General features: G+C 50.1%; 1 protein-coding gene across 3 annotated transcripts in view; it reads right to left on the bottom strand.

Annotated features, from left to right (window-relative positions):
- IFNLR1 (interferon lambda receptor 1) overlaps positions 1-11,284 on the bottom strand; it is a 55,479-nt gene that overhangs the window by 21,664 nt on the left and 22,531 nt on the right. For 2 of the 3 annotated variants that reach the window (XM_017886570.1, XM_017886572.1), the window contains 5 exons: positions 6,675-6,817; positions 4,627-4,786; positions 4,207-4,337; positions 1,762-3,042; positions 182-257 (listed from right to left, as the gene is read on the bottom strand). In XM_017886570.1, coding sequence (XP_017742059.1) covers positions 2,245-3,042; positions 4,207-4,337; positions 4,627-4,786; positions 6,675-6,817 — 1,232 coding nt within the window. In that variant the 3' untranslated portion in view covers positions 182-257; positions 1,762-2,244. Of the gene's footprint in view, positions 1-181; positions 258-1,761; positions 3,043-4,206; positions 4,338-4,626; positions 4,787-6,674; positions 6,818-11,284 lie in introns of those variants that run through there. The other variant, XM_017886571.1, reaches the window with a different exon arrangement.

The following is an 11,284-nucleotide window of genomic DNA, read 5'->3' as shown; positions in this document are numbered from 1 at the left end:
AAAAAAAAAAAAAAAAAAAAAAAAAGAAATGGAGTGGTTATTTCATACAAGCCTAAGATGAAGCTGATGATAGCTTTTACTTTTTTGAAATTACCTCCAGGAAGCAGCTCGGCTGGTTTCAGAGAGAACGTCGGTACAGGTCTGGGAATTTCCCCGGGAGCTGGCCCCGAGCCACAGCCCTCCCCAGCTCTGTGGTTTGTTTGTTCTTCCTCTTCTGAGCTCAATCTTGTGGACAAGCCTCATTGCAGGGAAAATCCCTGGGGAGACACAGGTGTGTGTTGTATGTGTGTGTGTATATATGTGTGTGTGTGTGTGTGTGTGTGTGTGCCCCAGCAGTGGTGAAGGCCTCCTGACCCTTAGAAATCCTGGCTGTGACCTTCATCTTTTACTGACATGGACAAGGGGTCAGAGGTTGGCCCGGCTGTGCAGAGATCGTAGCTCTAACCCTTGGGGATGTGCACAAGAAGTCTTCAGAGCAGCACTGCTGGGTGACCTTGGGCAAGTGCCTTTGCCACCCTGGACATCAGCTCCTTTGCAACAAAAGGAGTGGTTTGCTAACTTTTTCTTGAGTAGTGGAAGCCCTCTAAACAAAATCTTATGTGGAAAGCCACGGTATGTAAATCAGGGCACAGTGAGGCTGCTCTGGTGAAAATGGGAGGCTCCTACAGCCCCATGACACTCCCTGCAATGCGATCCAAGGCCTTTGGGGGACATGGTTTGAGAAGCCCTGGATGAGATGCCAGGGCATCTAAGGGCATCTAAGAAGCTTTTCCAGTTCTGCCATTTAATGCTGTACCCTTGTGGTGGCTTTAAAACAACACAGCTCTCTGGGTTCAATGGCTTTGAAGATCCCTTCTTCACAAACCCAGAAACGTTAGTCCTGGCAGGCTGAATGGCCGCAGAGCCAAGGTTGTTCAGATCCTCCACCATAAAACACTTTGGTCCTCTGGGTGAAAACTCAGCTGTGCTCATCTGTATTCCGCTGGGTGTAGGTTAGCCGAGGATACATCAGCACCCCCAGGTAAGGATAGTCACCTGAATCTAGAAGGCACTGGTTTCTTGTAACCAGAAGGGAGAATGGGACTTCTTTGGAACACAGTAGTCAACCAAGGGCCTAACGTGCTGTCCAAACAGGGATTACGGGCCCAGAAGTCCGATTCCTGCCACGTTACTGTCCTACTCCAACAAACTGGGTCCCTAGAAGGTGGAGCACTTGGTTCCTCCCCTGGGAAGCAGGGTTTCCATTGCTGGGTGAAGGTGGAGAGACCAGGGTCCCCTTGGGTGGGACTCTGGTTTCTGAGAGCTCACTCACCTGACTGGGAGGCAGCAAGGGTAGAAGGAAGGAGGTAGACTGGGGATGAGACAAGCTGAATGGTAAGTGCTCTTAGTCACTCTGGGTTTAGGGGCCACAGGTGGGAGATGCCCAGGGGTCTCCTGGAGCCTGCATAGATGGAGAATTCTACCAGCCACCATGTAGAGAGCACCAAGAACACAGCGGGCTCCGTGCTACACACGTCTGAGATCCCCTAGAACCCTCACCACACCCAGGCGAAGCTGCAGATGAGGAAGCTGAGGCAGAGAAGGAAGGTGTCTTCCCCAAGATCACGAAACCAGTGACCAGCAGAGGTGGGATTTGAACCCCGGTCTGTCTGACACTAAAACCGTATAGTACCATGACTCCAAAGACCAGGATTTGAGGACAGCCACCCTTCCCTTCCCATCCAAAACCCTCAGCCAACTGGAGTTTTATCTGGGCCTCACCTAGAGGATCCGTGAATCAGGAGGCTGAGCCCTGGGATGGGGGAGCTCAGTGGCTGCTGGGAAAGGCATGAGGTATAGCAGGTGTGCCTCCAGTGGTCTCAAGTTCCAGAGGGTCCCTTGGTGGTGTCCACCCTTGATGTCCACAGTGACCTGAGCTCACCTGTTTCATGTTGTCCGGGGATAATTTTTCCCCCTGGCCTGTCACCCCAGGGACAATGGGGGTGATGACACCCCACAAACCTGTGACCTCAGGCCACCCTGTGTCCACTCCTCTTGTAGCTCAGCCTAAAGCGGGTGGGTCACAGGAGGGAGGGGCATCTTATGGCTCAGCCCAACGGGCGAACAGCCGCTAGGTGGGCTTCCCGGAAGTGCAATGCCCCTCCGCCACCTAGGAAAGGTACGGAGGCTTTCGAGTTTCTTGGGAAGCCCAGTAGTCCTCGCAAAGGCAGCAGGGTCAGATTCGGTCGGAAGCCGCGGTACAGCTCACCTGGCCATGTAATACCCCAGTGTCCGGCCCCTCTCCTCGGTCCTCTGGGTACTCTCAGCCCCCCAGCTGCCCGCATCGCTGTCCTCAGTTTCTGATTCCCTCGCCTCCTCTTCCTCTTCTTCCTCCTCTTCCTCTTCTTCCTCCTCTTCCTCCTCAAGGCTGCTTTCCCAGCAGAAGGTCAGTGTACGAAGAGAAACTGGGGGCCCCCCAGGGACCAGATTTGACTCTGGTGGTAAGGTGCCCCAGGTGGCCCAGGAGGAGAGGTCATCTTTTGGGAGCTCTTCCAGGAAACCCGAGTCCGTGGAGAATTCAGGTGGTGGGAGAGGTTCTTGGTGCCCGTCCCCACCCGGCCCTCGGCCTGGCCCCTTCTCAGCCAAATAGCCAGAGGATCCAGCCCTGTCCCAGGAGGAGTCCACAGTGCTGGCCCAGCTTTTGTCTGAAGAATCCCAAGCAGAGGAGCCTTCGCCAGGGAGCAGAGGAGCCCTGGGCCTCCCTGCGTCCACCCCACCAACCTCCGAGTGCCCTGGAACCTGGTGCTCTTGCCCCAGGAAAGAAGGTGGCTCAATGTAGGGCTGGAAGCTGATGCCATCTTCTGTGTCCTCCTCTTCCTCCTCGTCCTCGTCCTCTGCAAGGTCCTTCTTCCATCCTGTCTGTTGGGTGGCTGGGGCCCTGACTCTAGGCGTCAGCCTGACCCCTCTGGTCAGTTCCTTTTGGGGACAGAGGAGCAAGTCGTTCAGGGACTCTGGTCTGCTGGGCTGAAAGGTTGCCACAGGATATGTGTGTCCAGAAAAGTCCTGATTTGGGTAGGGGAGAGAAGAGCAGAAAATTTAGGCTTTCCTGAAGCACAATTATCTTCATCTGAATTCCCCTAGAAACAGACCTGAGACAAGGCTTCAAGTGTAAGCAGTTTCTTTGGGAGGTGATCCCAGGACACACCAGATGGGACTGGGGGAGCAGCTAGGAAGTGGGGTGTTATCAAGCAATTGACCACTAAGGCTACTGGCACTTAATCCTGCTGGGAACTCAGGGAGCCACTGGGGCACACGCACCTTGGAGTGATCCCAGGAGGGGGATGCTCCTGGGCTCTTTACCCACAGTCATTGCTGAGGAATGGAATTGCTGGTGGCTCTGACACTTGCAGGCTGCCACATGCAGGGGCAGTGTGGGCTCCAGAGGCCAGAGAAAGCCCACTGGGTGCAGGCACTGGGAGTTGCAAGTCCAGCTGGTGTGCTCTTAACAGGAAGGCTGAGGGCACGGGGCAGCGCACAGACATGTCTACCCGAGGTTGTCACTCTGACAGTTAGTGGGATTCTCCTACAGATCCTGGAGCCAGGAAATTTGGAAATGCTCCCTTTGCCACCCTGCCATGATGCAGGGACACTCAGAACCCATCCTCGAAGCCCCCATGCCCATCGGAGCCTTGCCTATGCCCAAGCTGCCCCTGCCAGCCCTCATCTGAACAGGGCCAACCCATATCACCTCCTGGGCTTCCCCTGCCCAAGCTGTCCCCTAGATTCTAAGGGAGAGACCCAGCAGACCAGGGAAGAAACTCCAAGGTCAGCCAGGGCACAGCTCATCCTGGGTTAAAGTGTGAACTAAAAATTGGGACTCTTTTAAGATGTCCCCTTTGGTGCCTCCTCTCCTCCTCCCCTTCTGGGTATCTCTCCTGAGGTCCAAGGCCAGGGGCTCTGCTCCCAGCAGCTGACACATCCTTAGCAGAGGTGAAGTTATTTATCTCAAAGGAACTTAAGGCACTCCTCCCTCCCAGGCCTATTTGCCATTTTATTCAGGACTAAATGAATGCATTACTAAAGGTGGAAATTCAGACACAAAGATAGATGTTTTGGTCCAAGAGTCTGGACCATCTTGATATTCTATCTGAACAACTCATAGCTCCAGCCCCACTCCCTTACTCTCAACCCCTCCCCACCTGCCGCACATCCCCAGATTTGCTATACCAGGGCCCGTGGCATCTTTGCCCGCTGAAACCAGGGGTTCCCCATGAGGCTCTTCCAGATCACACCCCCTGCAGCAATTACTAACAGCAGTATCAGAAGCGATGGCAGCACCAGGAAAGCCCAGTTGGCTTCTAAGGAAGGAAAAATAACAATGAGAGAAACAACAATGGCTCTTGTCTACAACTGCACCTGTGCTGAGTGCTTCCCATACATTACCCTATTTAATCCTCACAAGAATAAACCTATCCTGCAGACTGTCAAACCAAGATTTGGGGCATTATGTAAGCTGCCCAAAGACACACAATGAGTGTGGTTTTAATCCCGGCGAGTCTATCTCTAGGCCCATGCTCTTAACCACTGTGTCACAAAGCTCCCAAGGCCCAGAGGGAAAGTTCCCCTTCTGCACCACTTGGTACCCACCTGGAACCTCCAGCAAGAAGCACGTGGGCTTAGAGAACTCGCTGTATTTCGGGACACTGAAGGTGTAGATAGTTCTGGCACTGAGGCAGTGGCGTTCGCTGGCAGCTGGCTGGAGGGTGATCCGGACTGGCTGGCCATGGGGAGTGACTGGAAATAGGGTCTGTTTGGAAAAGAAGCAGAGAGTGGCAGAGCTGCTGTGGGGACTGGTTTCACATAGCCAGGACAGAGTGGGGTTGGCAGACATGGTAGGGTGTTTTTTTTTTTTTTTTTTTTTTTTCTGTGGGGGATAGGGTCTGGCTCTGTCACCCAGGCCAAAGTGCAGTGGTGTGATCACAGCTCACTGCAGCCTCAAACTCCTGGGCTCAAGCAATCCTCCTACCTCAGCTCTCCAAGTAGCTAGGGACTACAGATTCACAACCACCATACCTGGGTAATTTTTTAAAATTATTTTTTGTACAGACAAAGTCTTGCTGTTGCCCAGGCTGGTCTCAAACTCCCAGCCTCAAGTGATCCTCCCTCCTTGCCTGAACCTTCTATTCTTTTCCTGCATTAAAGTTTAAGCATTGAGGAAGCACTTCCCAACACTACCTGAGTTCTTTTCATCTGAGTCTCGAGGTAGGGATAGCCATGGTTCAAAAGCAGCCTACCACTTGGGGTCGCCCTGGTGTGCACCCCCATTAAGGTCCCTACTTTGAGGAGCAGATTCTTCAGGCTTTCCATCTTGGGGTCTCCCAGTCTATCAGCAGTGGAGGAAACCTCTACAGATGTCTGTCTGGTATGGAAGGCACAGGCCACGTGTGATTACTGAGTATGTGAAATGCATCTGGTCCACACTGACAGGTGTTCCAAGTACAAAACACACATCAGATTTTAAAGAAGTAGAGAAAAAGAATGTAAAAGATCTCAATCACTTTTATCAGAATTGCTCATTGAAATGATACCATTCAATTGGATGAAGTAAAATCTGTTATTAAAATTCGATTTACCTGTCTCTTTTTACTTAACATGGAACACTTAAAACTGCACATGTGGCTTACATTATGTTTCTTTCTATTGGGCAGTGCTGGTCTAGAATATTTGTGAGGTTCTTCAAGGCAGAAACCACACTGGATTCAGATCTATAATCCCCGGAACCCGGAGTATGCAAAAGATCGGGAGTGTAAATGTTGCTTTAGTGGAAGCAAGAACAGTCAAGAACAGGGGCCCAGGGACCAAGTCTGGCTGGCCAGTTGTGTATGTAAAAAGTTTTATTTTTTGTTTTTTTGAGACAAGGTCTTACTCTATTGCCCAGACTGAAGTGCAGTGGCGCGATCACGGCTCACTGTAGCCTCGCTTCCTTAGCTCAAGCGATCCTCCTGCCTCAGCATCCCGAGTAGCTGGGACCACAAGCATGCGTCACCACACCCAGCATTGTTTTTTTTTTTTTTTGTAGAGACAGTGTTTCACCATGTTCCCCAGGCTGGTCTTGAACTCCTAGGCTAAGGTAATCCTCCCACCTCGGCCTCCCAAAGTGCTGAGATTACAGGCCTAAGCCACCACACCTAGCCTGTAAACAGTTTTACTGGAACCCAGCGATGCCCATTTACATATAGGCTGCAGCTCCTTTTGTGCTGCAACTGCAGTGTTGAGTAGTCCTAAGGCCCACGAAGCCGAACATATCCACTATCTGGCTTTCTTCAGGAAAGTTTGCCAGCCCTCGCCATAAATAAATGCAGCTATACACACATGCCTACACAAAAAACAAATCTGAAATTGGATATACACCAGAGTGATGTGTGGTCATCTCTGGGTACTTTTGGTTTGCTTCTTAGAGCTTATCTGTATTTTTCAGTTTTTCTGTACTGAATCTGTTGACTTGGCAAGCAGGCCTCTTGTAGGTCATCATACTTTGACCAGATTTTATCAGGGCTGACTGCCAGAAGTCAGGGGTGTTCAGGGAAGGCTTCCTGGAGGAAGTGTGCAGGAGCAGGCTGGGAGGGTGAGAAGAACCTGAGTAAGAAGGGGTGGAGGAGCGGGCCTAGCCTGGGGTCAGGAAAGGAGCTTCCCACCTTGTTTCCGTCCTCCTCCTTCCAGAATGCCACCTCATACTTCAGATCCAGTGGGGGCATGCAGGGGGGCAGCTGGTACGTGGCATTGGCACTTAGGATCTCCTCCGTCTGGGTGAGCACCAGGACAGGTGGGGCCGGCTCCACTGTAGAAACAGAGCAGGACCTGTCAGTAATCCCGAGGAGCCACACTGCGTCTATCCCTCAAGACCAGAGAGCTCTCTTGGAAATGGAAAAGCAACTAGCATGTTTCAAACACTTCTTGTGCACCTAGAACCTTATAATCTGTTACTTCAGCCTTGCACTGACCCTGGGAGGGAGATACCACTATTCTCATTTCATAGAGGGGAAAACAGGCTTAGAGATGAGAGTTGACCCAGGCAAGCTCACTGCTGATCTGCCTTCTCTCATGCCATCCCATCCGCCTGGGACGGGATGTCCCACATGTCACTGGCCTGGCAGATCCTGCCCATGTGGATTCATTTCCTATCGCTGCCATAACAAATTACCACACACACAGTGGCTTAAAAATGATACAAACTTATTATCTCACAGTTATCTAGGTCAGAAGTCCAGGTGGGCTCAGCTGGTTCCTCCGCTCTGGGTCTCACATCTGGAACCACTGGGGGAGAAGACACTTCCAAGCCCCCTTCGGTTGTCAGCAGAACTTAGTTCTTTGTGGCTGTAGGGCTGTGGTCCCTGTTTCCTGGCCAGTTGTTAGTGGGAGCCTCTCAGCTCTGGAAGGCACCCACATTTTTCATCACGTTACCACTCCATCGTCAAACCAGAAACGGCACCGTGGAATCCTGTTTATGCTTCAAATCTCTCTGACTTCCCCTTCTGCCGCTTCTCTTCTGCCTCCAGCTGGAGAAAGTTTTAAAGGCTCATGGGATTAGATTGGGCCCATCTGGATTATCCAGGATAACCTCACTATTTGAAGATCTATGTCTCAGTCCATTCTGTGTTGTTATTACAGAATATCACAGGCTGGGTAATTTATAATGAACAGAAATGTATTTGGCTCATGTTTCTGGAGACTTGGAAGTCAAAGAGCATGGCACTGGCATCTGGCGAGGGCCTTTGTGCTGTGTTATCCCATGGTGGAAGGTGGAAAGGCAAGAGAGGGTGAGAGTGAGCCAGCAAGAGAGGGCAGAACTCACTTTTCTTTTCTTTTTTTCTTTTCGTCTTCTTCTTCTTCTTTTTTGTTTTTTTTTGAGACAGAGTCTTGCTCTGTCATCCAGACTGCTGGAGTACAATGGGGTGATCTCAGCTCACTGCAACCTCCGCCTCCTGGATTCATGCAATCCTTCTGCTTCAGCCTCCTGAGCATCTGGGGACAGGCGCCTGCCACCACTCCCAGATACGTTTTTGTATTTTTTAGTAGAGACAGAGTTTCACCATGTTGGCCAGGCTGGTCTCAAACAACTGACTTCAAGTGACCCACCAGCTTTGGCCCCCCAAAGTGCTGAGTGGCATAAGCCACTGCCCCTGGCCAGAACTCACTTTTTAACAGTCCTTTCTTGATAAACACACTCCCGAAAGACTGACATTAATCTATTCATGGGGGCAGAGTTATTAAGGACTAAATCACCTTTTAACAGGGCCACTTCTTAATGCAATCACAATGATGATGAAATGACAACAGGAGTTTTAGAGGGGACATTCAAACCATAGCAGTCTATAACCTTAATTAACATTCCTACTGCCGGCCGGGCACGGTGACTCATGCCTGTAATCCCAGCACTTTGGGAGGCTGAGGTGGATGGATCACAAGGTCAGGAGATCGAGACCATCCTGGCTAACATGGTGAAAGCCCCCGTCTCTACTAAAAATACAAAACAATTAGCTGGGTGTGGTGGTGGGCACCTGTAGTCCCAGCTACTCAGGAGGCTGAGCCAGGAGAATGGCGTGAACCCAGGAGGTGGAGCTTGCAGTGAGCCGAGATCTGGCCACTGCACTCCAGCCTGGGTGACAGAGCGAGATTCCGTCTCAAAAAAAAAAGATTCTTACTGCCGGGCAATACTGACATCTAACACATTCTCAGCTTCTGGGGATTAGGGCAGAGCACCTTTAGAGGATCATTCTGCCTACCATGGTCTTCCCTCTGTCCCCCCACCCAAAATCCACATCTCTTTCTTTCTTTCTTTTTTTTTTTGAGATGGAGTTTCACTCTCGTTGCCCAGGCTGGAGTGCAATGGAATGAACTCAGCTCACCGCAACCTCCGCCTCCCGGGTTCAAGCAATTCTCCTGCCTCAGCCTCCTGAGTAGCTGGGATTACAGGCAAGTGACACCACGCCTGGCTAATTTTGTATTTTTAGTAGCGATGGGGTTTCTCCATGTTGGTCAGGCTGGTTTTGAACTTCCAACCGCAGCTGATCTGCCCGCCTCGGCCTCCCAAAGTGCTGGGATTACAGGCGTGAGCCACCGTACCTGGCCCACATCTCTTTCAAATGCAAAATCCATTCACTCCATCCCAGTGTCCCCCAGTGTCTCATCTCATTACAGCATCAACTCAAATCCCCAAATCAACAGTATCTAAATCAGAGTCAAATAGACTCTGGGCATAGTCCAGTCAGTACAACTCCTGGGACACAGTTTCTCTTCATCTGTGGGCCAGAAAAACTAAAGTTATCTGTTCCCAACATAAAATGTGGGACAGGCACAGGATAACAGTTGCAGACAATCTGGCTTAAGTATGGTGAAATGGAAGGCACAGTGGGGTCACGGTCCAACACAGTTTGAAAATCCAGCCAAGAAAACTCCATTGGGTTTCAGGGCTTGGGAAGAATTCTCTTTCGCTCTTAGCACTGCCCTTTGAGCTTCTGGTTTCGCCATCTGAGTCATCCTTCCTTTTCACTAAAGGTAGCAGGTGTTTGCAGCTAAGTAGTTTTACCAGTCTGCATCTCACCAGTAGAAACTGGAGAGTCCAACAACCTTCTTCGATTTCATATGCTCTGTGTTCCATTTAGCCCAAGATAACAGTGTTTCTGTGGATGTAAAGTTCTCAGGAACTTTATGGATCTCCTATGGATGTCACGGGGGAATCCACTGCATTATTAGATAAAAGCCAGGTGCATAAATCTTTTTTTCAGATAAGCCCTTCTCTACTTTTGGCTCCAGCTGAGATGGCTGAGGGACAATGCTCTTCAGCTTCCTAGAAGTCCCCTGGTTTGATTGAAGGGGACTGTGAGTTATAGTCTTAATCTCTTCAAAAAGCCTTTTGAGCGACTCAGTACTTTGATCTTTTATCTTCCTGAAGTTTGGTACAATCATGTACTTGTCTGTTTCTCTATGTCACACTTTTCGGAGCAATCTCTTTCTTTCTTTCTTTCTTTTTTTTTTTTTGAGATGGAGTCTTGCTCTGTCACCCAGGCTGGAGTGCAGTAGACTGATCTTGGCTCACTGCAACCTCCGCCTCTTGGGTTGAAGTGATCCTCCCACCTCAGCCTCCTGAGTAGCTAGGATTACAGGTGCCCACCACCACACACCCAGCTAATTTTTGTATTTTTAGTAGAGATGGGGTTTCCCCACATTGGCTAGGCTGGTCTCAAACTCCTGACCTCAGGCTGTTCATGATGATTGAGGTATTCTTGGAGGGGATTTAGCTTTTCTCTAAAATGCAGCTTGTTTCTCTCTGCACTCTGATTCTTTAACTTCCACATTCCTACTGACAGTCTGTTGAGGGCCCTCTAGCCTTGCCCGATGGCTTGAAGATGGAGAGGGCAATGTGACAAGGAATACGTCAGCCAGAGAAAACTAAATACAACACCTTTCAAGTTCTAACTAAAATGCCACTTCTTCTATGTAGCCTTCCCTGATTCCCAGCCAGCAGGGATCTCTGACCACGCTAGTCACCTTTGCCCTGTGTTTGCGGTCAAGGTAAACACGTGGCTTCTTCATGATGCCATTACTTACATGTTTAGGAAACATCCATTGGATACTGACTAGGTATCAAGCTTTGGGAAGGGAGCTGAGGGGAATGGGGAGACGAGGCCTCCTTGTATCCTGACCTCCAGGAGCTGAAAGCTTTGGGGTAAATGAAATATGCAAACTACCAAAAGAAAGTGATCAGGGCCACAGATGAGAGCAGGAAAACTATGGAGGCAGTGTAAAGGCAGGAAGGGTCACCCTGGCTTGGGATGTGGGGCTGAAGAATCAGGAGAAATTCAGGGAGGACATGAAAATTAATGAAAACATTTTAAATCTCTTTGTGTCTTTCCCTTTATTCTTTTAATGTCTTATTCCTACCCTTCCAGTGATTATTGTAGTTTGTCTACCATTCTTCCAGCCAGACAGCCTTCCCGTCTGCTTTGTTATCCTTCCTTTCCTTCTCATCCATCCATCCATCCATCCTTACCAACCACCCTTCCTTTCTTCTCAATCATCCTTTCTAACCAATATTTTTTCCTTCGTATGCCTCTTTTCTTTTCTTTTTTTTTTTTTTTTTTGAGATGGAGTCTCGCTCTGTCACCCAGGCTGGAGTGCAGTGGCTGGATCTCAGCTCACTGCAAGCTCTGCCTCCCGGGTTTACGCCATTCTCCTGCCTCAGCCTCTGGAGTAGCTGAGACTACAGGCGCCCGCCACCTCGCCCAGCTAGTTTTTTTTTTTTTGT

Source organism: Rhinopithecus bieti, unplaced genomic scaffold (genome assembly GCF_001698545.2).
Source record: "Rhinopithecus bieti isolate Rb0 unplaced genomic scaffold, ASM169854v2 scaffold_14826, whole genome shotgun sequence".
In the NCBI taxonomy this organism is placed as follows: domain Eukaryota; kingdom Metazoa; phylum Chordata; class Mammalia; order Primates; family Cercopithecidae; genus Rhinopithecus; species Rhinopithecus bieti.
This window is presented reverse-complemented; position numbering and strand designations above follow the sequence as displayed.